Below are 22,323 nucleotides of genomic sequence, written 5' to 3' on the forward strand. Positions count from 1 at the left end.
GGCAAGTGAGCTGTGACTGCAAGCGCCTAAATAGCACAGCCACCTGGGTTTGCCCGAAAAGTCATTGTACAGTACGGTTCTGTTTCTCATCCAACCCTCTCCAACGTCTTCAAGACCCTCAAGACCACAAAATGGTGAGATATACGTCCTCTTATGGTCCTCGGAGCTCTTCTTTTGCGCTATACATCTCATAGAGCGCTTTAATGAGATGGATGGTACGTTTTGGCTTTGGATGTACTTTGGCCTTGTCAAATCTAACGAATGGACAGGTGAGCTATGCACAAATATCGCGACTCTTTTGAGTCTGCGTTCTTATTGCTGAGCCTGTAGAGGCGATGAAGCATAGTGCTGGGCTGTCCGCAGACAGCGCTAGAGCTCCGAGCGGCAACTATGGAACAAAATTCGACCAGTTGCTGACTCGTCTCCATGACCAGCCCAAGGCCAAATCCGGAACTGGCAAGAAGCCCGCTGCTGCCCCCTTCGGTGCTAGCAAGGCAACCAAGGCCAAGAAAAACCCTCTCTTTGAGGCCCATTCCAAAAACTTCGGTATCGGTAGGTGCTTGCTTCAACCACAAGTTTTCAGATGTCATAATGGCTTGGAATTGTAGGACAGGACATACAACCTACCACCGACTTGACCCGTTTCGTGAAATGGCCTGCATACGTTCGCCTTCAACGTCAAAAGGTTATCCTCAACCAACGTCTAAAGGTTCCTCCCGCTATCGCCCAATTCTCCCACACCTTGGATAAGAACACCGCTACACAACTGTTCAAGCTCTTGAACAAGTACCGACCCGAGTCTAAGGTTGAGAAGAAGGCCCGTCTCCAGGCCACTGCTGCCGCCGTTGCTGAGGGAAAGAAGGAGGTCTGTAGCCAAACGTGGTTGCATCCAGAACGGTCGCTGAGCGCTACTTTTCTAGGAAACCAAGAAGCCTCTTTTCGTCAAATATGGCTTAAACCATATCGTCGCCCTCATTGAAGCCAAGAAGGCATCTCTGGTCGTGATCGCTCACGATGTCGACCCCATTGAACTTGTTGTCTTCCTTCCTGCTCTTTGCCGTAAGATGGGTGTCCCGTACGTTATTGTCAAAGGCAAGGCGCGTCTCGGTACTGTCGTTCACAAGAAAACGGCCGCGGTCGTTGCTCTCCAGGACGTCAAGTCCGAGGATCAGCGTGAGCTCGCCACCATCGTAAGCGCAGCAAAGGCCAACTTGTACGTATTCTAGCCGTTTTCTGTTGAAGTAGCCCCGAGCTCAACCCTTACTAGTTCTGACAAATATGAAGAGCACCGTCGTCAATGGGGTGGAGGTATTCGTGGAAACAAGTCGGCTCAGATGCTTCGCAAGCGTGCGAAGGCCTCTGGTCAGAACGTTTCTGCTGCTAACGTCACCAAGCTTTAGAGCTTCTATCTGGGATATCGGTGGACCTCTGTATGGTAGCTCTGTATGCGTTGATATGCTATGGGTCGTATGTTCTACATGATTAAACAGCGAGATTTCACAATGCCTGGTAAAGCCTGATAGTGTGTTGTGGCAGGTTTCATGGCGCGATCTGGCGCAATATTCATGTAATGGGAATGATCTACGAATTCTCAAGCTTGAATAATTTAAGTTCCGCTTGAGGGCGTAAAGGTTCAATGTCTAAGAACATCTTTAGAACAAGTACGGTATGATAGCGTAGATTGTCCACCGCAAAATTTCCGGAAGGAGAGGAGGCGTTTTCGAAACGGAGTGTGTGGAAGTGGAACCGGGAAAGTTAACGAAAGTCAGCGTATAGTAAAAAAAAGAAATACAACTGGGGAGAATGACGCGGGAAAAGAATTCAGGATGGAAAACTTCGATTGAAGATAACACATAAATCAAGAATGTATGGTGATGATACATGTGGATAACCTAGAAAACCGAAATAGTTGAGCAAGAAAAATCTGTAAGAAAATACCCAAAAGTCAATATACGCCGGACAAACAAAACGCGATTTTACCTTGTCCTGTCAAGATGATTCTACGTCCTCTGAGAAAGGGGGAACAGTCCTTCTCCAGCCTCAATTGGTAATCTGACTTGCCCGGAGCCAGTCATACAGCCATGACCTGAATCTGAGCTCCCCAGACTCGGACTAGATGGGGGGCTCAAATTCCTCGGTGGAGATTGTGACGCCATTCCCGTAACCCACCGTGCTGTGGCTTCTCTCCGTGCATCCGCCGTTGTTCTCCAAGGAAGGTGTTCAGGAGGTATGCGGGTATACACAACCATCTCCTCATCTTGAAGCGAATTGCTATCGGCTGAACTATCTTCTGGACCTCGAGCAATAAATATCCGTCGGAGAGGTCCATGTCCAGGAGCTCGCACTTGTAGCTCGGCATATTCATTTTGCTGTTCAACCGTAAGTCGAGGAATTCGTGCTAGATGGGAATAGTAGATTTCCACTGCTAGAACGAAGTGTAGCTAGGGTAAAACGTGTCAGTAACGTGGGAAGTTCTCCGAGGAAAGAAAGGCGGAAGATCCAGCCCACGACTCACCTTGGCAACGATGGATAGGATCATGACTACCAACAAGGCCACAACTGCTCTGTTACACCACCTTTCACAATTTTCAGGGCTCAACCCAAACTCATACAAGTCTCTCATGAGTTCCGGTTGTTGTGAGAGCCCTTCACAAACCCTCACATTCGTCTGGGGCAACCATGCAAAGTAGATTCCGATCAAAGCAACGAGCACGCATAAAGAGAGATCCGCTATCGACGAATCTCGATAGAACTTGAGGAGGGTAGCTTTGCGCTAGAGTGTGAACGTCAGCCAAAGGTCCAGAGTCGTGCGATAGATGTGGAGTCTAAAATAAACCAGTTGTAACTCACCTGAACAGTCCCAACAAAACCAACAATAGATACAGCAGCTGCAGTGGAGAAATAAGCTAGGAGAAAACCGCCCATCAAATGGATGCCGTCCGGGTGCCAAGGCCACTTTCGACTAAGCCATGAAGAATCCCATTCCGTTTCATTGGATTCTGGTTCTTTGAGAGAACTCCATGAGGCAAGAGTTTGAAGGGTAAACGACAAGTTGATGATAGAGCCCAGAAGGGTTATGGCGAAAGCTGCAGATCTGGGAGAAAGAGATGGGGTGTCGTCAAGGGTTTGGGGGCTCTGTAGTGATTATTGACGCACCTAGCTGGGTATCTCACCATCTCGAAAGGTAGATGGACTGAAAGTGGATGTCCTCGCTACCAGCGAATGTGGGCACCTAGTTGTGCAATGTTGAAGGAAGACAAGGTAAAGGGCTCCCTGTCGTCGGACGTTCCCAATTTTCCATTTTCGGAAATCCTTATGGCATATAGAACGTGCCGAATTGCCGGCCTAAACGTAGTCGACACCGCCGCCAAAATTCATTGTTCTCGCAAAATGAAATTTTTTACAAGCTTAATCGGACGCAAAGGTTCGGTTTCGGTAACAGTTCAGTAGAATTGTGTCGGCAGACGAGCCCAAGTACAACCATACTAAGTACCTCATCGGTGCATGACAGCAGGAATACAAAACTTGGTTTAGATCTTCGCGCGACCCATCTTCATTGGATCTCGAGGCTCAAGCTTCCTGATTAACGCCCTCGAGCGTTCTCATTCAGTCCACTTGAACATGGACACTATTCGAGAGGCAAATGAGGTGAGGTCTGTTACAGAAGTTGTTTGATCAAGTGCTGCGTGTGACTACGATCAGTCGAGTCTGTAGATCAATGACACAGGCAGGACGCGTAGTACGATCATTTGTTCACCGTCCGCGTGGACCCCCAGCTTCAATCACCCTTCCTTCGTTTACTACCAGTAGTTGTGGACTAATGACCGGTTCTCATTATGGATGGACTCTGAAAAAACACCATTCGTGGGCTAAAACCAATGCCCTGACCGAGTCAGAAGTACTCGGGATCAGCCGGTAGCTTCTCGGTAACGCTTGCTGGGAGACTAGCTTAAAGCACACCGGTCTGCGTCTTCCTTTGCGTGTCTGACGCTGTATACGGGGGAGCTGTAAACTATTCTCCAGTATGCAATGCAATGGATTTCATTAGTACTGGGACGGCGGGTTTATATGCTGCGATGGGAGGAGTCCAAAGGCGGCCCTAAGCGGCCCGATCCGGGATGGAAGAAATGGACACAGAAAGCACCGAAGTCGATCAAATTCTCCGACATATTCATAGGGATGGCTAGTCGGAAGTCATGCATTCATGTCTGATCTGCATGTAGACAGAAAAGGGTGGGTAGGGGTAGACCAATATCCAGTCAGCTCTCGATATAATTGATATCGTCGGCATGGACACAGAAATGGGTATTTTCGGACGGATCGGACCAAGCGCTTAACGCAGACATGACGTGTGTCATTTTCGGCCGTTCAATCTCCCGTTGGCTCCCATCCCGCACAACTTAAAACCCTCCATGGGAGTACGGTTACTCTTTGGGCAGTCATGCTCCTCAAACTCTCTTCCTATTCTATTCGCTTTCGGTCTCATTACCACCAGCCTTCACACATATCTTGCTTTATCTACAGAATGGCCAGCTCTCAAGCATCCAACGTTCGTATACTATACCTTATCCACGAACAATGAGGACACTCACTTACCATCTTGACCCAACAGTTTGGATTGAAAGACGCTTCATTGATTCAGACTCAAGGGTATATCGGCGGAAAATGGCGCGACGCCAAGGATGGAGGGAGGATCATTGTTACTAGTGCGTTGCAGACGATGTCTTTAGCTCTTGCTGACCTTCAAATCGCGTTTGTTAGACCCGGCGACAAACGAAGAATTGGGCTCGGTTCCAGAAATGGGTCTTGTGGAAACCAAGGAAGCGATTGACGCAGCTGCGAAGGCATTTCCATCTTGGAGCAGATCCACCGCAAAGGTATACCTCCTCTTGCTCTGTCCTATTGAATGTGGACTCACCCGCTGAACTTTGTATGAATAGGAACGACATGATCTTCTCATGAAACTTTACGCCCTTATGAAAGAACACGACGACGACCTCTCCCGCATCATCGCGAGTATACTCACTATTCTATCCCGTTGGTAACATAACCCGTTGATTTGACAGACTCTTGAGAACGGGAAAACCTTGGCTGACTCAAAGGTAAACGGTTTCTCCTCATAAAGCTCACCGAATGAACTGACTCTTCACAGGGAGAGAATGCTTACAGCGCGTCATTCCTGGAGGTGAATAGTGCTGTCATTCTTCCGAATAATTCTCACACTCTTACAGTGGTTTGGTTTGTTTTGCCTATTTGATGATTCTTTAGTTCCGAATCCTAAATCCATTACTCATAAACAGCTGAAGAAGCCGTCCGGACCTATGGAGGTGAGCACTCGACATTGATCCGCACGAAGGTTCTAGTCCGATGACGCATTTTTTTCATGCAGAACAAATCCCGTCGCCCTTCAGCCATTGCCGAAACCTTGTCATTAAGCAACCCATTGGTGAGCACTCCTATTCTCAGCCCGATCGCTTAACCACTCATCCAACTTAGGTGTCGTGTATGTTTCCTCGGTTGCACCCTGGATTGACTTCCGCCCTCAACTCTTTAATTAGCTCTATCTTGACTCCATGGAATTTCCCCTCTGCGATGATAACGCGCAAACTTGCTGCAGCTCTTGCTGCAGGCTGCACAACTGTCATCAAACCCCCACCTGAAACACCATTCTCAGCTCTTGCTCTAGCAGAAGTGGGTGTAGATATCCGCATTCTGTTGACTTTTTTACTGACTTTCGTTCCAACTGTGTAGCTCAGCCGACGCGCAGGCTTTCCGGACGGTGTTATCAACGTCGTAACCACACAAAAGAAGGTCTTGGAAGTTGGGAAGGAGATGTGTGAGAATAAGATTGTGAAAAAGGTTTCGTTCACTGGATCAACGCCTGTTGCAAAATTATTGGCTGGTATGGCTGCGACCACTCTAAAGAAGTAAGCGATATGCTTTCTCATCAACGTATGTTACTCATATTGTGGCAGGGTATCTATCGAAGCTGGAGGCAACGCCCCGTTCATTGTCTTTGACGATTGTAATCTCGACGAAGCTATCGCAGGTAGGACATTCAGTTTTGACTTCTGCCATCTACATTTTCAAACCCCCCGCTCATAACAGGTGCCGTTCTGTGTAAGTTCCGTGGAAGTGGTCAAACCTGCGTCTGCGCCAACCGAATCTTTGTTCATTCTTCCATCTACGCTGAATTCGCGTCGCGTTTGGCGGAGAAGGTCGCTAGCTTCAAGCTCGGTAATGGATTAGACAAGGACACGTTAGTTCCTCTTTTTATTGGACGATCATATTTTTTGCTGAGCTTTTGCTAGAACGCACGGTCCCCTTATCCATACTCGCGCCGTCGAAAAGGTTAACCGACATGTCGAAGATGCCGTTTCCAAAGGCGCACAAGTTCTCGTTGGCGGTAAACGTCACGGCGATGCCAATAGCTTGTTTTTCCGGCCCACAGTCCTCTCCGACGTACCCACGGACGCAGTCATTTGCTCCGAAGAAACTTTTGGTCCTGTGGCCGCTTTGGTCAAGTTTGAAACCGAAGACGAGGTCATCAGGCTCGCTAACTCAACCGATGTCGGTTTAGCTGGCTATTTCTTTAGCCGGGACGTTGGGAGAGTATGGAGGGTTGCCGAGGCGCTCGAAGTGGGAATGGTTGGTGCGAACACTGGGTTGATCAGTCAAGCCGTCATTCCGTTTGGAGGTGTTAAAGAGAGTGGATTGGGTAGGGAGGGAGGTCCCCATGGTATCGATGAGTATTTGAACGAGAAGTTGATTGTGTTCGGGGGGTTGACTAGTACTTAATTGTTTTGAACTCTTTTGTTTGTTATCCGACCTCCAATGTACTGATATTGTAGCCGAGAATTTGAATTGAACCGGACGTCGCACTGTTTTTCCTCTCCGTCCGCCATGGACGCGAACATCAACATGTCTAGACACTCCATGGCGGCCTCAAGTCCGCACCGTATATACGAATTTGAACGTTCGGTCTCACGGGAAGGACAGGCACTCGGAAAAGACCGTGTAACTACTACTAAGAAGAACGCAGGTCCAACGCAAAGCCTTCTTACTCATGGCGCCCATCAGGACTGTAAGTTCAAGTTCTCTCATTTCTGGTGGTTCATATCTAATTGAACCTCTCAAAAGCAATGGACCCGTCTCATTCGATTCGTTGCGGCGGAAACTTCTCGCGTTCATATTGGTGAACCTGTTGATAAGAACTTGGATGGTAAGGCTTCTTCTTAGGATCGACTGTATGTCCGCTGACAGGAAACGTAGTTGGTCTGGCGTCTCATCAGAAACGTCCCATAGAGGCCTATGAAATTCTCGGGTCAGCACTTGACCCAGCAGCCCAAGTTACCAAGAATGTGTTGACCGTTCAGACTTTGTTGTCTCCTTTGTCGAATGAGGAAATCAAGTATGTTAGATGCCTAGGATTGAACTATTCCGACCACGCAGTGAGTACTGAACACACCTTCGAAGAGTCGTTCTTCACTAATGTACCGCACAGGCAGAGGCTGGTCTGGCTAAACCAGCGTACGTCGTTTTCGGTGCTACAGGATGCTTAAGCCAAGACTGACGAGTTGTGGTTTCTTAGATTCCCGATTCTCTTCATCAAACCTACTTCCTCTTTGATAGGACCCGACGCTACGATAACTATTCCGAAAGTAGCACAGCCTCCCAAGGAACATCTTCCTGATTATGAAGTAGAGTTCACCATCGTTATTGGAAAGCCTGCGAAGGATGTGAAAGAAGAGGATGCGTTGGATTATGTGTTGGGGTATACCGCGGCAAACGACGTACGTTGGCCATTGAAACACTCCCGGGCCTGGGTTGAAACAACTTACCTCTAGGTTTCGTTCCGGAAACACCAAATGGCTGTCACCCAATGGGGCTTCTCGAAGGGTTTCGGTACGCTCAGATACCTGTAGTAGCAGTCACCCGGTGCTGAACAGCATCTTTGTAGACAACACTAACCCTCTCGGCCCATGTCTTGTCGCTGCATCTACGATTCCCGATCCACAGAAAGTGCCTCTTAGCGCGACTGTGAACGGTGTGACGGTTCAAGATGGAACCACAGCGTACGATGAATCCTTTACCTCTCTTGCTTGTGTGTAAATACTTACTTTTCTCTCTTCTGTCTCTCTTAGTGACATGATATTCTCCGTTCGCCGTACTATCGCATTCCTCTCTCAAGGAACAACGCTTGAACCTGGTTCTCTCATTCTTACCGGGACGCCGAAGGGAGTTGGGTTCGTCAAGAAGCCACCCCTCTATCTGAAAGATGGAGATAAAGTGAGCGTATGGGTGGGTAACGGAATTGGATCTTTGTACAATAATGTGAAGGAGGAGGGTTCGGGCTCGAAGGCGATGTTGTAGTCTTAATGTCTTTCAGTGTAGTGCCACTAGTACGCTTGCTGAGTTTTACTGAACAATAGAAATTTTCGACACTGTGTATTCCATCGGAACTCGGACTCCATAATCCGAATAACCATTCGATCGCCTGCTTTGACCGCTAACCGTCATGGTGAAAGCCCGGTTGATACCATTCTTCGTCGATTCACTCTTTGGATTCCTTATTCTTGTCTTGGCCTTGGAAGTTGCTCTTGCGAAGACAGGAAATTCTCCAAATGATCAGTTCACGTTCAAAAGCGAAGACCACATACGTTTACAATCTATTCCATCTGATGATTTCACGTCCCTAATCCATCCACAATTCCCCGGACACCGTGTGCGCATCAAGAAAAGCAATTTCTGTGATCCTACCGTCAAGTGTGTTCTACTTTTTCCCCCCTACCACCCGATGTAACAGCTGAGGGAAGTGAAAAAGCGTGTACACAGGGTATCTCGATGTCAATGCTGGAGCTAAACATCTCTTTTTCTATTTCTTTGAGAGTAGGAGAGACCCACAAAATGGTGAACTCGGCCTTTCTTTCTTCAGCTGTTATCTCCTCTCTCATGCGAATATCCACGGTATATGTAGACGACGTGTTGATGTGGATAAATGGAGGACCTGGGTGTTCGTCTTCCTTGGGGCTGCTCATGGAACTAGGTGCGCCTTTGACAGCCTTTTCATCTTTTTGGTATTCAGTTTAATTATTGATAGGACCCTGCTCAATCGACATGAGAAAGAACGCATCCACTGGCTCAAACGGTACGACTTGGAATCCTTACGGCTGGAATGAAGCTGCGAATGTTTTCTTCTTGGATCAACCGTACGTGTTTGAAGTGATATCTTTCGTTAGGGTGTGTTTACACGGTTATTTAGGGTCGGTGTGGGCTTTTCCTATGCAGATTATGGGGAAAACATTCAGACGACTGAAGACGCAGCGAAGGATGTTCATGCATTCATAAGCATCTTCTTTGAGACGTTCAAGGAGTTCAGTGGAAGAGCTCTTCACCTTTCGGGTGAATCGTATGGCGTAGGTTACCATACCCTCAAAGTATTGAATACCGGCTGTGATATTAACGCTTTAGGTCTTAGGGACGATATCTACCGGTATTTGCCAGCGAAATTTATGACCAAAATCAGATTGCGGTTAAGGAGGGAAGGGCGGAAAATGTAATCAACTTGCAAAGTATGATCATAGGGAATGGGAATACTGGCGTGGAATAGTGCGTTCTTTCGTTCCACGTTCATCGATGGTTTTCTGATCAAGATTCTAGTCTTTACCCCGGAAAATACGAGATCGAATGTGGAGTGGCGGCTTTGGAGGTTCCATTTCAACTCATCAACAAGTGTGTTAGGATGAAGAGAGCTGTGAGTCAATATGTCTTAAAAGTCGTCGAGTAATGAATTGATACAAGTTCTTGCCACCTTTCAGCTACCTCGATGCCAACATGCGTTAAAGGCAGGCTGTTTTGACCAGTTCGACCTGATGAATTGCCGTGCCGCCATAGACTTCTGCGATAACGAACTCTCGAAACCTCTACGGGATAGTGGTGCGTTATCTTGCATTTTCCCGTATCATCATGTCACTGATTTTCTCCCTAGGAAGGAACCCCTACGACGTATCCAAAGTGAGCGGTCCTATTGCATCATAGAGCAATTTACAAAAAGTTACCAACACCTTGATAGATGTGTGTAGGTTCCGATCTATGCTACGCTGAAAACGAAATGATTGCGAAGTATTTGGACCTCCCACAAACTCGGGAGTTGTTGGGCGTTTCCCCTCATTCTCCTAGCAACTTTTCAGCATGTTCTGACGCCGTTGGGAACGGTTTTGACGCGCATATGGATAAATATGCAATTCCTACCCAATATCACGTCGCGGCATTGTTAGACAGAGGTGTGAGAGTGTTGATTTACGCTGGGACGTATGATTGGCAATGCAACTGGGTGTCGAACAAAGCGTGGACGGACGCTTTGGAGTGGGGAGGAGCTGGAACATATGTTAAGGAGGAGATGAGGGTTTGGGCAGTTGATCCGGACAGGGAAGCCGGAGAGGTGAAAGGCAACGGTTTCGACGCGCAAAACGGTAAGGGAGGACTAGCCTTTGTTACGATCAAGGGAGCGGGACATATGATGAGTCTCTTTTTTTCTTTTTTTTTTTTGGCAGCGTGACTGACCAGTGTCCTTGGGACTGATACGTGCCGCATGATAAACCTGAAGAATCACTGTACATGATTCGAAAGTGGCTGCAACAGGAGGAGTTGTAAACGAGAGAAGATGGTGAGCAAATGTCGCGGCCTCGACAAGTGACTTTTGGTTCAATCGGTGCTCAGTTGACGAGCCTGTCGTTTGCAGACCATGTTTTTGAGCAAACCCGAAAAAAAACTGTACCCTATTCGAACAAACAATTTCAGTCGTAATCAAACTGAATTTTCCTTTGAACTGTATGAAACCACTAATCCATGGAAATACCAGCGGGAGAAAGTACCTGTGTGCTTCAGTCAACTTTCTGTGGAAGAACAATCGGTACAAGAAAAACTCACGACTACAGGTTCGTATGCCGTGAAAGCTTCCAAATTCCCGTTACGAACAACTTGGTGACTTTCTGGACTCTTCTGCATAGTTGCAATTGGTTTCAGTCGCTTTTCCAGTGTGTCGATCGGGTGTTGGTGCTTCTGTTGGAAGGCGAGAGCCGTTGTTTAGTGCTTGTGTGGACATAGTACTAACACTCATAGCATGATGCATATCTTTACACTAGATGGTAATCTACAAAAAGTCAACGTCTACCAATACCTTCGCATGCGCGCATACGAAGCCTAGTCAATCAAAACCAAACTGTCTAAAACCGAAAATCCGGTGGCGACACCACCTTCATTACTCTCCTTTCCTTTCGTGCGAACCAACCAACCCACCGTCTCTTCTCCTTTGATCGTTTTCTTGCCCTCTACGAGTCCAAATAACGAGTAACCAAATATCCCAAGCTCAGATATAATCTCTGCCTGCGCGCCACCTTTCCCAGCTTCAATCTCTTCCTGACTACTGCCCGGAGGCGGTGATCTCACGAGATAACCGCCTATTCCTGGAGGAGTGTGAATTATTTCCATTGCTATCCATGCCTTTGATTCGGAGACAGGCGAAGAGCTAGAGGATACCGCTGAAAGGGAATCAAGGAAAGCGGGGATATCTTCCTTGTAGACATTATTACCACCACCTTCACGTTGGGGCTTGAGAACCAGATTTAAGTGGTTGGCACGCGTCTTTGGAAACGAGGAACTATCGTTTGTTTCGTCCAGATCGAGCGAGTACATCCCCATAAACGTTGCTCTGAGCTGTTCTAAGCTGTCGTGTCCGACATCCGGTAGGAACTGCTCGAGCACGCCTGGCCTCGTCAATACCTCCTGAATTTTTTTACCCCCAGCAAGTTGTAGCGGAAGACTGGGGCATTTGATAGCTCGGGAACGTTCGAGGAGGAAACGGGTTTCGTAATGTGAAAGGGTCGGGAAATCGTTTGGGGTGTAACATGCGCGGAAGTAGATCGTAGAAATCTCGATAGGTGGGGAGTTCGGTGAATCGGTATTGGAAACGAGTAAACTGTAAGTATTGGGATCCACACAAGCTTGCGTAGCAAGTTCATCAAGGCTTCTTCGGATTACTTTGATACTATGTCTGAAGGGCGCGGAGCGTTATTTTTCAGATGGAGATTGGTGTATCGAAGATTGTAGGGGGCTCACCTCTCCAATAATTCATATTCCAGCCACTTTTGATCGAACATATTCCTTTCCTTTGATTGAACCACGAAGAGGATTCTAGCGCTCGGAACGCCGTAAGCACCATGGGCTGAAGCCAATCCTTGCACTAAGCCCTTCGTGGTCTCGTTCTCAGGAAACCGGTCATCATTAAGTAATGGCGAAATATCGTAATAAGAGCAGGATGCAGCGAGGTGTCTGGATTCAAACTAATTAGTAATACATTGACCGAGTCAAAATTGACTGGCCTATGTAAAGCAGCGATTCTTTCGCTCAAAGGACCAAAAGAGGAGGAGATCGTGTTGAATTCCACTTGTTTGATCGATAGAGCCTGGTCGGGAGAGGTATGAAGAAGGTAGTCGGAACGGAAAAGCCCCAAATGAAGAGACTAAAGTTCTTATCAATAAGACGATAGAAGGAAGGTGTAAACGGCCAGCTCACCTGCCTTTCATACCCGCCTTCCTCCCTGACTGTCTTCCACCCTTGCCATAGTTTTCCTGTAAAGCTATCAACCTTACCTACACCCTCTTCACTCTCACACCCCATGTAACGATCGAGAAATTCAGTGTCCAACGCGACACGCGAATAGAGGGTGTTGTAGACCGATTGCAAACTCTGTGCTGAATGGAATAACGACCGAGGAAAAGGCGTTGGAATAAGAGATATCGGGGCATGTATTGTAGCGACTGGGGGTGAACTGGTACTATTTGAGGGCCGGTCAGATGTAGACGGTGGAAGGTAACAAAGGCCATGACTTAGAGCCCATGTGGTTGCCGACTTGTGCAGTTCCTCACGTTGCAAAGAGGTGAGGGTGGGCGGCCAGGATGGGAGGGAGGCAGACATTGTCTTGCGGAATTCGTTGGTTTGCAGCTAATAAATATCTGCACAGATAACTTCGAGTTGCAATTGGATCGCGAATCGATTCGCCATTGCCGCCCCGGACACAGGACGGCCGGCTTTAACGACCACGTGATTGACCTGGCGTGGGAAGTTTGTTCCGCAAGGCGTCTAACCATAACGCCGGTTGAATTGTTTTGAGATTTGACCGTCGGGAGACTAGTTCACCCCACCGGGAATGGATGAATCGTTCCGATCCCTACATGATCTCAATTGCACCATTCAAGATTCCCTGAGCCAAATCATCTCGCCTCGCCTTGCCACGCAGAACAAGATTCGACCATTACAGGAACTGGAATCTCTATTTGTACAAGCATGCCTTCGGAAGGAAAAAGGGAAAAGCAAAGATGGACAGGACAGTGCAGAGTTCGACAATTTTATTGCTCTGCAGGCGACGTTCGAATGCAATAGTACGTCCCCCCGAATTCCCTGAGGCGGTTTCTGATATCTCTCAGTAATCTCGCATCTTATCTCATTCATAACAATCTGTAACACGCGGCTTCAGCAGTTGGTTGTGGAAGGTGTTGATATGGGTCAGTTCAGCTCAGCTTAAAGCTTATTGACTCCTCTTCATGCTTAGCTTGGTTCATTTCAAGACACGGTTTCCTCAGCTACCTCCGTGCCCCACTCCCTTCCTAACGAAGATTATTGTGAAAAGTTACGGCCAACCTCTCCCTCGTACGACTCTCATAATGAAGATAATATTTCACCCAAGGCTAAACTCAAACAAGAAGCACAGAGTTTATGTCTAGCCTTGAATATCTCAGCGTCGTTGATTCAAGGTATCGTCCTCAATCATGCAGCAAGTAAGGTGTGGATTGGGAGAAGAGGTGGTCTAGAGGTGAGTGTGAACTTACTAGCTCTGAGTTGAAGCTGTGATCGCAAACCTCTATCCAATTAGGTCATTGTTGACCTCCTCTTGGTCTCGCGTTATTTTTGCCCCTCGTCCCAAGATTCTAGTGCATCGTCAACCTCCTCTTCGTCCTCTTCAGAGAAAGGGCTGTCAACAACCCTGACCTCTGTAGTTTTGGATACCCTTCTGTGTATCTTGGCTCCCTCATTGCCTGCTTCAACGGATGGACAGCAACTTCAGCTTGAAGACGGTGTCAATGCACTGCGGAATTTTGAGGAAGTTCAAGGCCTGCAAGCTGTTGTGAAGATTCTGAAACGGAAAGGCAGTGGACGGGCAGTGAGGTATTGCAACGTCCACTCCATGCCATGCATTTGATTGCTAACATTGATTCTCGTTTAGGATGAAATGCCTGGAGTTCTTATATTTTTACCTTCTGGATGAAACGTCACCCACGTTCACGGGCCCCTCTGCTACAGTGGACTCATATTCATCCACCGCCGATTCAAATGCCCTCCTTCCACGGTCGACAGATAAATGTTCTCCCGAGAAGGAGCAGTGTCACTCACCATCCTCTTCTGCTTTGAACAGCACCTCTATACCGTCTTACCTCGTCCCTCGTAATCTCCACAACCGGTCGCAAAGTCAGGGGGACCTCCCCGTCCCTTCTATGTCCTCTACTCTGTTCACGAAATCTCATACCAGAACACCCTCTTCACGGACTGGTTCTGGAAATGGCCAGGATTACAAGCCTCATTCAAGAAACACAAAGAGACCATTTTTACCCATTCTTACCTCTGCCTCCCCCAACACACCTGACAGCAGACCTGAACGACCTGAACGCCCACCTACTCCCATGTCTCGATACGGTAGCACGACATACGCTTTTTCATCCGGGTCATCTGACGGTACATTCAGTACCAGTTCCATCTCTGGTTCACGTACTCCATCAAGAGGCGTTCAGCCGCATTTACGATCTCATTCCCGCCCAGGGTCAATCGCAAGAAGTCCGTCAACACGTTCGAATTCACCTGAGAAAGTCCAAAAGCATCTCCAAACAGCGAGTGAAGGAGGAGGGTCAGTCCCTTCCAGTAGATCGGTATCCTCCAGTTCTGCCGCCTCCGCCTTTTCGGCTGGTAGTGAGACTTCGACGGCACCATCGAGCGTGCATAGTTCACCAAGGAAACACACACGCGCGCTTGTATCAGACGGAGACGAGGACGCTACCGAGAAAGAGGAGGAACGGAAAGGTCACCGTCGGAGCCATAGTACTCGAAGCAGTGTCGGGCTTGGACCTGGAGGAATTGGGCTGGGAAGGCCCGGGGTTTCCTGTGGTACGGGCGTAGGAGGAACGAGGGCACAGACACCTCATGCTCCGCAACCGTACATTGACTTTGTTCCTGCTACTCCGGCATCTAAAGTCAAATCACGGAGAACCGCTGATGGGCCGTCGACGCCCGCACCCAAACTTGGTCACGGCGTTCCCGCCACTCATTTTGCAAAGACTCCTGCTCCGGTCAAAATGAAGAAAGCAGAGAGTGAGAGCATTATCGGAGTTGCGGTCCCTACTCAACATGGAAGAACGAAATCTGCTCTTGGCAGGGCATCTAGTCTGGGAGATATGGACGATGACGGAGCCGGGGATGGAGATTGGGAGAGGGAGAGGGAGAAGGAACGCAGAAAAGAGGAAGTGTTTTGGGATTTTGAGGCTCAGTCGCCGCAGAAAACCAGTCTTCCTGATCGAATTTCTTCGGATCACAAAAACTCAAGTTCAACTACCGGAGGGAAGCCACAGACGCGTACAACGAAAGAGAAAACGGCGATATTAGGGACCATGCTGGGGAATGTAGATGCATTGGTAAGGAGTTTGGAAGGGGTTCGGTTGGGGTAATGTTGGTGCGTTCCATTGTCTTCGACGTTGGTGTTCTGTCTACTACTATGTTCGCTCTCTTTGACCTTCTTCTCTGACGCCGCAGCGTCTTTTACATTCCTTGGATCTTATCGCTCTAAGTTTTCCTCAGCAAATTTCTTTTCTTTCATTCTCTGAGTACAGTTTCAATATCACACTCCTACTTGTTCTATGCCTTGCATTTTGATATCGCCGGTCACACTCCTTGCAGACGTCTTTTTTTCTAACGCATATAATTTACCCACATTGCTATCTTGCTGTCGTTGTTATCATGCAATCCCGATTTCTTTTACTCTAGACCTTTTCGATCTTACCGTAAATGTGGAAAATGTGTCGATCTCAACCTAACCGGCACGCCCCGCTGAAAGCCATGGTCCTCCCCGGGCAGCTTCAGCCAGACTGCCCTTGTATGATGTTGTCATAGGCAAGGCTCCATATACAGTGTCGAGGCTTGAAATATTAGACACTGGACCCCGCTTATTACTACGATTAACATCCTGGCCTTTTAATAGAATAAACCATTCTGGTAGCAATCAAACAAAAGTAATCTTAAGTACGGCCCTTTGAATTTATCATCGCAGACAACTTTTCTAACTGTGAGTTCGCCGAGTTTCGCCGTCGGTCCGAAAGCACGGATCGCGATTTACTTCGGTCCGGACAACGCGTTCAATCGCGCTCCCTCCCAAGCATGATACCCACCCGTATTCGCCTTCTCTCTCGCTCATTCACCACTTTCACAAACGAAAAACCCTGGTATATAACCACACCCATATTCTACCCCAATGCCTCTCCACATATTGGTCACCTCTACTCTTTAGTAACAGCAGACATTTTCGCCAGGTACCACCGCCTCGAAAATCCAGACAGACCAGTTCATTTTGTCACGGGTACGGATGAACATGGGTCCAAGATTCAGAAAGCTGCAATGATGAGAGGAATGGAGCCCAGGACCTTTTGTGACGAGATTAGTGAACATTTTCGTGTGTGTTCTGTTTTTTTGAGGAAAGAAGAGGTCGGTTGAGAAGTTTCTTCATCTTTGAAGAGGCTTGCGAAGGGGGCGAATATCAGTCATACGACGTTCATACGGACAAGTGAAGAGAGGCATCTAAATACTGTGCATCACGTTTGGGTAGGTCGCTCAGGCTTCCCTACCCTCGCGTCAGACAATTTCTGAGTTTGCCCTGTTGACAGCGGCAACTGGAATCCAAAAACCTCATTTACAGAGGTACTTACACGGGCTGGTACTCCATTACCGATGAATGCTTCTACACCGACTCCCAAGTCATCCACCCTAGCCCTCAATCCGAAGAATCCACCCCAATCTCAAAAGAAACCTCCTCACCCGTCGAATTCACCCAAGAAACAAACTACATGTTTCGTTTGTCTTCGTTACAGGACAAACTTCTTTCCCATTTCCTTGCAAATCCCGACTTTATATATCCTTCTAACTACCCGGAAGACATCATACATTCTCTCAAGAACGAACCACTCCAGGATATCTCGATTTCGAGGCCCAGGTCGAGAGTAAAGTGGGGTGTGGAGGTTCCAGGTGACCCGGAGCACACAGTATATGTATGGGTGGACGCGGTGTTGTCATACTTGACTGGGATCGGCTATCCCTGGAATGGCGTTAGGAAGCATGAGGATATGGGAGGATGGCCAGTGGATCTTCAAGTCATTGGAAAGGACATTGTTAGGTCGGTTTGATACCTCCTTGCGTGATTACACATCACCCTGACCAGCCTTGAAAGGTTCCATGCAATCTACCTCCCCGCTATTCTCCTAGCCCTGGAATTACCGCTACAAACACGAATCCTTGCACACGCACATTGGACCTCATCGCAGAAAAAGATGTCGAAGTCTCTGGGAAACACAACAGACCCTTTCCAGGCCATTGAGGAGTTTGGTCTCGACTCGGTGAGGTGGTACCTAACGAGAGTAGGAGGGAAGTTTCGAGACGACGTTGACTGGTCCCACGACCAACTGTCGAAACACCACAAAGAGTTTCAATCTCTCCTTGGGAATTTTTTCTTAAGGGTCACTTCGAACACGATATTGAAACGCGTCCAGGATGCTCAGACGATGTTGAAGCAAGCTGACACTGACCAGGCCGTACCCATCTCCAATCAAGAGACAAAAAATTGGTTTCAAGATATGGTCTCCCTGCAACAGGAAACGAATAAATACAGGGCAGCATACGCTGATTTGCTTGAAGCGACCACTGTTCTACCGGATAAAATAACGCAAAACCTGAGGAAACTGGACGTTGCCGACGCCATGGAGGAGATCGTGGACGTGTTGAGGATTGTAAGTGTTGCATCTCCTTGCCGTTTTCAGCCTCACACTTCAATTCATTCTCACATCTTTCTATAGGCAAATCGATCCCTAAGTGATGTCGCTCCCTGGTCTCCTTCTTCGTCTTCATGCGCCGCATTAGTGACGGCTGAAGCATGTCTCGAAACCCTCCGAGTTGTCGGAATTTGTTTGCAGCCTTTCGCACCGGATGTCGCTGGGAGACTGTTAGATGCACTGGGTGTGGAGGAGAGAACGTGGATGGCGTCAAAGAAGCGAGGGACACTCAATGTGCACGATGTGAAGGGCGTTAAACTGTTCCGTAATGAGAAGGATAGGGTATTGTAGTATCCCAAGATTGGTCCCTAATATACCAAGATTTTATTGTATTATTTATGTTGTTCCTCAGTGTTCGAAGTTTTGGGTAAGAGGTAATCCTATCAAGAACCACAAGTGAGAAAAGATTCTCAAGTAGACAAGCCTTGCGGAAGTACTGTTGGAATTATACACATGATAGAAATATGGATGCGAACCTTCCGTCACCTGTTTTCACGACCTTCGCTGCCACACTCTGCCCAGGTGATCTATGGGCGGGGCTCCCCATACCAATGTCTTCCCAATTGGATCAAGAAGCCATGGGAAGCGTGTGTCCAACGTCGAGCCCACCAATAATCCTGGATATCGCGTCGTTGTGGCCGTTACATGTTCAGTAACAATCTCGTCCACTATTGAACGCGCGATATCAACATCCCCCAATGTGGTGTGGCTTGCACCGGTTGAAGTTCCAGCTCGCGCACGATTGACGACAAAAGCAGCGGCCTTGTTCATAACTTCTTTTTCCTCGTCCAGACTGAGTACACCCTGCATTATCCTATCTCCCTCTCTCTCCTGCCGTTCTTTCTCTGGTTTCGCTTTGACTTCTTCATCGATATCATCAAAGTCATCCTGCTTCACAGCTCTGATAGAGTAGGCATAAACACCGACTGCAAAGGCCCCTAAGAGGATACCGGTGATTGTGTTCTTTACGAGAAATGGTTGACGAGCGCGGCGTAAGCCGGGCGACATTGACTATAAGAACGTCGGGTCGAGATGAATGAACAGTAGATAAAGAATATAATCAAGACTTACTTACACCAGACTTAGGCCTCCAGCTATTTGCTGCCTTCTTTGGGTCAACATATTTCCCGGTCCAACCCTCCATGATTTTTGCTTATGATAGAGCGCGATATTTGGGTAATATTTGGATTCAGGCGAGCTGATACCTCGTCGGAGTAGAACAAGTCCCGAGGCGAGTAACTGCAAGAGAATGAGCGTCGGGAAAGAGTTAAGCAATGGTGGTCTCAGTCAGCTCGAGTGGTACACAGGCACGTGCCTCGAGCGGCGGCAGACGCGTGAGCTGAGCGAACTCGAAGACGTGTTCTTGACGGTCATCACGCACAAACGCCACTTGCGCCACTTGTTCCAGAGCCCGTCTACGTATGTTCAACGATTCAGAACCTCAGTCTTCGAAACTATACTGAACAGGAACTTCAGAGACGTGGTTGTACATGAATTTATAGACAACACTGAAGATCATGGCAACAGAGACCGAAGGGACATCATCACTTCTCATTTTCCTCACCACTGCATCCGTTACAACTCTATCTTGGTTTTTCCTGTTTCCTCACACACCCACTCTACCTATACCATTCTTGTTCAAAACACCCAGGATCTCTCATTCAAAATCCACTTCGCGGACCATCATAACCAACCTCCTTCTTCTACACACGCTATTCATTCTTCACCGTATCATCTTGCTAGCCCCACCCAACCTCTTTACACGGCTAGGTCTCAGCGTGGGTACACCTACCGATGCCATACGGAGTCTTTTACTCGCCGCCTCTCCAGATGGGACGTTGCCAGAGCGAGTGGAAATGTTGCTGAAACGTTTGGGCTCGGCAGAGATGCGGATTATTTACGTCAAGTTTGGGCATGAAACGCTCTCAGCTTGCGTCTTTTGCTCAACTTACTTCGACTTTGCGCTTTATGCGTTCACAGGGGTGTTCCTGGAGTACTTGAGGGAAGCTGCCGTTATCGGTGTAAGTCATACCGTTCTTCTTTGACCCATTTTTCTGAGTTGTGGAATTGAGCAGCTTGTCACGATAAAATCGACTTCCCTCGAGCGGTACCGCTCCGTAGCAATTGGAGTTCTCATCGCTGCAGCAGCCGGAGAAGCTTATTGGCTTACAACCGTTGGGATTACTATTCCTCGAGAAGGCAAGCCAAGCAATCCAGTAATGGCGAGTAGTTTTCAGTCTGTACCATTTATTGTTATTGAACCCCCTTCTCCACCAGTGGTACGACGTGCTCACTCTCCTCCGGCAGCTACTCTTCCTTTTTCTGCCGCTTATCGTCCACTTTATCCTACCACCGTCACCACTGCGCATTACACAAGAAATCCTCAATTCTTATAACCCAACGGTCCCGAACCCCTCATCGCCGGGAGTCCAACTTCCACCCGCAATAACTACGATGCATGATCTGATCAACCGATTACAGCTGCTACGCTACAGCCGTGGTGCTTTTGGGAGGATAGGTTCTGGCTCAAGTTCTACACAGGACTTTTGGTGGGCTAGGGAAAGAGAGATGGGTGCTTGGGTGCGAGAAGACGAGGATGTGAAGAAGGTTGCCAAAGGTTTGGGAATGGATTATCAACAAACAAGCAGTGGTAGCAATGGGGAGAATGCTGGGGTGAAGGTTGGAGAGCTGAGAGCGAATGCGAGGCGAGCTGTAGGAGCATTGTTTAGGGGATTCGCACCGAGTACATACTGGACTCCCTCTTCGCAGAGATGAAACTTCAATTTTCCATCTGTGAATCAGAGGTTTCGGGTGCGAAAAAGCTCCGAAGGAAAACGAAAGGAGGGAGTGAAATCGCAGTATCGGTCATCTGAGCTTGAACGGTGGTGGTAGAGCCGTTTACCAGCTCTTTGCGTGCAGTTTCCGGTCGTCGTTGGCTACAGGTTACCATCACAGAGAGTATAGTAGAACCTGCTCCGACTTCGTTCGTCGGGATCTGATACCAATGGAGAGCTGCAGGTTGGGCTGCAGGGGCAGCAGTGGCACCCCTCTGGATATGAGAGAGCCACCGTCACGGTAAAGCCACTCAGAATCTGCCAGCCATGGAAACCCGCGGCTCGAACGGTTACTGCTAATGCTTATCTTTGTATCATCTTCGTCCCGGCATTCTAAAATCAGATACAATGCTCACTCTCGGGGGAGGGGTGGGCAGAATGCAACAAGTGAGTCCACTGTAATATTGTCCCCATCCAGTCTCAAGCAGCACTCGGAGATTTGTAGAACTTTTGGTGTTGTGAATGCAGTAACCAAAGCAAATTAGATCTGAACCACGTACGATGACCATACTTCTATCCCTGTCCATTCGAGTGCATTTGTTTAGCTTTCCGAACCAACGAAACTCCTCGTCTTCTCATTCGTCGAGGCAACTCATACTGGCAGACACTCTTAACCTCATTGGTCGGCGAAGTTAAGATCCCTATCAACCTCATGAAATGTAAGTCGTCATCTCCACGAATCGACGACAATCATTTATTACCTACTGAGGGTCCCTATTACGGACACCGATCTCATTGGCTGGTGTGTTCGTGGAGGCTGAAACGAGGTTGATGCAAATCCGGGAAAGAATGTACGCAATCGTCCACTAGTCACTGTAATAGCAGTGTTTGCGAGAAACTGGTCATTTAGAAGAAAGGGGTACTTCGAATGTATGAGTGGCGGCGTGAAGACTTTGTACTTAGTCCTGATACTGCACGAGCTATCTTCGGGAAGCCACAGGCTCCGAGAGAAAACGATCAGAAAAGAATCCAGACCTGCTCGGGACTTGGTGGGCGGTCGTATCTAAGTTGTCGTTATATAATTCTAACAGTTTGACATATGATACGGTTGGATGCCGAGAGATATCGATAAATCAACAGTAGTTTGAGCGTTGAAGTTCCGGACCGATGCTACTGGGGCAATTTTCAATAATGGGATGCAGGCTTTCATGGGGTATAACTCAAGAGTTTCGAATGTCGGCTAGGGAGCCTAGAGCCTAGAACGTATTCAGCGGCGAGACTCTCTGAAGTCAGTCTCGTAGAATCCAGGAGGTGGCGAGAGATTTAAACCCAGCTCAATACCACGAGGCCCTAGTTACACTTCAGGCCCGAATGATAGACATCAATAGTAGAATCGGAAGAAGACTGACAAA

The 22,323-nt window shown here is 48.0% G+C and overlaps 10 protein-coding genes across 11 annotated transcripts; 7 read left to right on the forward strand and 3 right to left on the reverse strand.

Annotated features, from left to right (window-relative positions):
* Positions 1 to 44: 44 nt before the first annotated feature.
* RPL8 (60S ribosomal protein L8) lies at positions 45 to 1,596 on the forward strand. 2 transcript variants are annotated; one of them, XM_043149292.1, is made up of 5 exons: positions 45 to 215; positions 270 to 552; positions 609 to 865; positions 921 to 1,213; positions 1,268 to 1,596. In XM_043149292.1, exons 2-5 carry the CDS (start codon positions 336 to 338, stop codon positions 1,398 to 1,400), a joined length of 900 nt encoding a protein of 299 aa, XP_043013896.1. In that variant the 5' UTR covers positions 45 to 215; positions 270 to 335; the 3' UTR covers positions 1,401 to 1,596. The 2 variants fall into 2 exon arrangements, with proteins under 2 accessions (XP_043013896.1, XP_043013895.1); XM_043149291.1 differs by having other exon boundaries at positions 45 to 134; positions 435 to 552.
* Positions 1,597 to 3,268, reverse strand: E1B28_004771 (uncharacterized protein). Its single transcript, XM_043149293.1, has 5 exons — positions 3,157 to 3,268; positions 2,851 to 3,094; positions 2,516 to 2,773; positions 1,981 to 2,441; positions 1,597 to 1,924 (listed from the first exon to the last, which is right to left on the reverse strand). The coding sequence occupies exons 1-4, from the start codon at positions 3,174 to 3,176 to the stop codon at positions 2,001 to 2,003; spliced, it is 963 nt and encodes a 320-aa protein (XP_043013897.1). The 5' UTR covers positions 3,177 to 3,268; the 3' UTR covers positions 1,597 to 1,924; positions 1,981 to 2,000.
* Positions 3,269 to 4,525: 1,257 nt separating this feature from the next.
* On the forward strand, positions 4,526 to 6,798 carry E1B28_004772 (uncharacterized protein; the record flags this gene model as incomplete). Its single annotated transcript, XM_043149294.1, has 13 exons — positions 4,526 to 4,549; positions 4,613 to 4,706; positions 4,762 to 4,877; positions 4,941 to 5,012; positions 5,067 to 5,102; positions 5,153 to 5,185; positions 5,232 to 5,327; positions 5,390 to 5,446; positions 5,497 to 5,691; positions 5,752 to 5,927; positions 5,976 to 6,049; positions 6,109 to 6,259; positions 6,312 to 6,798. The coding sequence occupies 13 exons, from the start codon at positions 4,526 to 4,528 to the stop codon at positions 6,796 to 6,798; spliced, it is 1,611 nt and encodes a 536-aa protein (XP_043013898.1).
* Positions 6,799 to 7,066: 268 nt separating this feature from the next.
* On the forward strand, positions 7,067 to 8,373 carry E1B28_004773 (uncharacterized protein; the record flags this gene model as incomplete). The annotated part of the gene is made up of 8 exons (XM_043149295.1): positions 7,067 to 7,084; positions 7,141 to 7,222; positions 7,273 to 7,451; positions 7,505 to 7,530; positions 7,592 to 7,793; positions 7,848 to 7,905; positions 7,961 to 8,075; positions 8,145 to 8,373. 8 exons carry the CDS (start codon positions 7,067 to 7,069, stop codon positions 8,371 to 8,373), a joined length of 909 nt encoding a protein of 302 aa, XP_043013899.1.
* A 145-nt stretch (positions 8,374 to 8,518) lies between these two features.
* Positions 8,519 to 10,558, forward strand: E1B28_004774 (uncharacterized protein; the record flags this gene model as incomplete). The annotated part of the gene is made up of 10 exons (XM_043149296.1): positions 8,519 to 8,766; positions 8,825 to 8,910; positions 8,978 to 9,046; positions 9,101 to 9,209; positions 9,263 to 9,416; positions 9,479 to 9,609; positions 9,661 to 9,754; positions 9,819 to 9,936; positions 9,989 to 10,014; positions 10,073 to 10,558. The coding sequence occupies 10 exons, from the start codon at positions 8,519 to 8,521 to the stop codon at positions 10,556 to 10,558; spliced, it is 1,521 nt and encodes a 506-aa protein (XP_043013900.1).
* Positions 10,559 to 11,106: 548 nt separating this feature from the next.
* E1B28_004775 (uncharacterized protein) lies at positions 11,107 to 13,107 on the reverse strand. Its single transcript, XM_043149297.1, has 4 exons — positions 12,574 to 13,107; positions 12,381 to 12,520; positions 12,118 to 12,330; positions 11,107 to 12,052 (listed from the first exon to the last, which is right to left on the reverse strand). The coding sequence occupies exons 1-4, from the start codon at positions 12,973 to 12,975 to the stop codon at positions 11,203 to 11,205; spliced, it is 1,605 nt and encodes a 534-aa protein (XP_043013901.1). The 5' UTR covers positions 12,976 to 13,107; the 3' UTR covers positions 11,107 to 11,202.
* A 70-nt stretch (positions 13,108 to 13,177) lies between these two features.
* E1B28_004776 (uncharacterized protein) lies at positions 13,178 to 16,104 on the forward strand. The gene is made up of 5 exons (XM_043149298.1): positions 13,178 to 13,439; positions 13,485 to 13,562; positions 13,626 to 13,870; positions 13,931 to 14,223; positions 14,282 to 16,104. The coding sequence occupies exons 1-5, from the start codon at positions 13,208 to 13,210 to the stop codon at positions 15,768 to 15,770; spliced, it is 2,337 nt and encodes a 778-aa protein (XP_043013902.1). The 5' UTR covers positions 13,178 to 13,207; the 3' UTR covers positions 15,771 to 16,104.
* A 348-nt stretch (positions 16,105 to 16,452) lies between these two features.
* E1B28_004777 (uncharacterized protein) lies at positions 16,453 to 18,428 on the forward strand (the record flags this gene model as incomplete). The annotated part of the gene is made up of 5 exons (XM_043149299.1): positions 16,453 to 16,770; positions 16,831 to 16,917; positions 16,980 to 17,485; positions 17,540 to 18,095; positions 18,162 to 18,428. Exons 1-5 carry the CDS (start codon positions 16,477 to 16,479, stop codon positions 18,426 to 18,428), a joined length of 1,710 nt encoding a protein of 569 aa, XP_043013903.1. The 5' UTR covers positions 16,453 to 16,476.
* A 201-nt stretch (positions 18,429 to 18,629) lies between these two features.
* Positions 18,630 to 19,281, reverse strand: E1B28_004778 (uncharacterized protein; the record flags this gene model as incomplete). Its single annotated transcript, XM_043149300.1, has 2 exons — positions 18,630 to 19,148; positions 19,213 to 19,281. 2 exons carry the CDS (start codon positions 19,279 to 19,281, stop codon positions 18,630 to 18,632), a joined length of 588 nt encoding a protein of 195 aa, XP_043013904.1.
* On the forward strand, positions 19,209 to 21,975 carry E1B28_004779 (uncharacterized protein). Its single transcript, XM_043149301.1, has 4 exons — positions 19,209 to 19,556; positions 19,614 to 20,158; positions 20,213 to 20,359; positions 20,415 to 21,975. The coding sequence occupies exons 2-4, from the start codon at positions 19,655 to 19,657 to the stop codon at positions 20,910 to 20,912; spliced, it is 1,149 nt and encodes a 382-aa protein (XP_043013905.1). The 5' UTR covers positions 19,209 to 19,556; positions 19,614 to 19,654; the 3' UTR covers positions 20,913 to 21,975.
* Positions 21,976 to 22,323: the final 348 nt, after the last annotated feature.

This window comes from Marasmius oreades, chromosome 2 (genome assembly GCF_018924745.1).
Source record: "Marasmius oreades isolate 03SP1 chromosome 2, whole genome shotgun sequence".
NCBI lineage: Eukaryota > Fungi > Basidiomycota > Agaricomycetes > Agaricales > Marasmiaceae > Marasmius > Marasmius oreades.

Excerpts from the sequence above, each read along its gene's own strand:
- E1B28_004776 (XM_043149298.1), top strand. The coding sequence starts at position 13,208 with ATGGATGAATCGTTCCGATCCCTACATGATCTCAATTGCACCATTCAA. Across the intron at positions 13,440-13,484 it reads GGCGACGTTCGAATGCAATA|TAATCTCGCATCTTATCTCA; the intron begins GTACGTCCCCCC and ends GATATCTCTCAG. Across the intron at positions 13,871-13,930 it reads GGAGAAGAGGTGGTCTAGAG|GTCATTGTTGACCTCCTCTT; the intron begins GTGAGTGTGAAC and ends CTATCCAATTAG.
- E1B28_004771 (XM_043149293.1), bottom strand. The coding sequence starts at position 3,176 with ATGGTGAGATACCCAGCTAG. Across the intron at positions 2,774-2,850 it reads GTTTTGTTGGGACTGTTCAG|CGCAAAGCTACCCTCCTCAA; the intron begins GTGAGTTACAAC and ends TTCACACTCTAG. Across the intron at positions 2,442-2,515 it reads TCCTATCCATCGTTGCCAAG|CTACACTTCGTTCTAGCAGT; the intron begins GTGAGTCGTGGG and ends GTTTTACCCTAG.
- RPL8 (XM_043149292.1), top strand. The coding sequence starts at position 336 with ATGAAGCATAGTGCTGGGCTGTCCGCAGACAGCGCTAGAGCTCCGAGC. Across the intron at positions 553-608 it reads TTCCAAAAACTTCGGTATCG|GACAGGACATACAACCTACC; the intron begins GTAGGTGCTTGC and ends TTGGAATTGTAG. Across the intron at positions 1,214-1,267 it reads AGCGCAGCAAAGGCCAACTT|TTCTGACAAATATGAAGAGC; the intron begins GTACGTATTCTA and ends AACCCTTACTAG.
- E1B28_004775 (XM_043149297.1), bottom strand. The coding sequence starts at position 12,975 with ATGTCTGCCTCCCTCCCATCCTGGCCGCCCACCCTCACCTCTTTGCAA. Across the intron at positions 12,521-12,573 it reads AAGGCGGGTATGAAAGGCAG|TCTCTTCATTTGGGGCTTTT; the intron begins GTGAGCTGGCCG and ends TAAGAACTTTAG. Across the intron at positions 12,053-12,117 it reads GAATATGAATTATTGGAGAG|ACATAGTATCAAAGTAATCC; the intron begins GTGAGCCCCCTA and ends CGCGCCCTTCAG.
- E1B28_004779 (XM_043149301.1), top strand. The coding sequence starts at position 19,655 with ATGGCAACAGAGACCGAAGGGACATCATCACTTCTCATTTTCCTCACC. Across the intron at positions 20,159-20,212 it reads GGGAAGCTGCCGTTATCGGT|CTTGTCACGATAAAATCGAC; the intron begins GTAAGTCATACC and ends GGAATTGAGCAG. Across the intron at positions 20,360-20,414 it reads AGCCAAGCAATCCAGTAATG|TGGTACGACGTGCTCACTCT; the intron begins GCGAGTAGTTTT and ends CTTCTCCACCAG.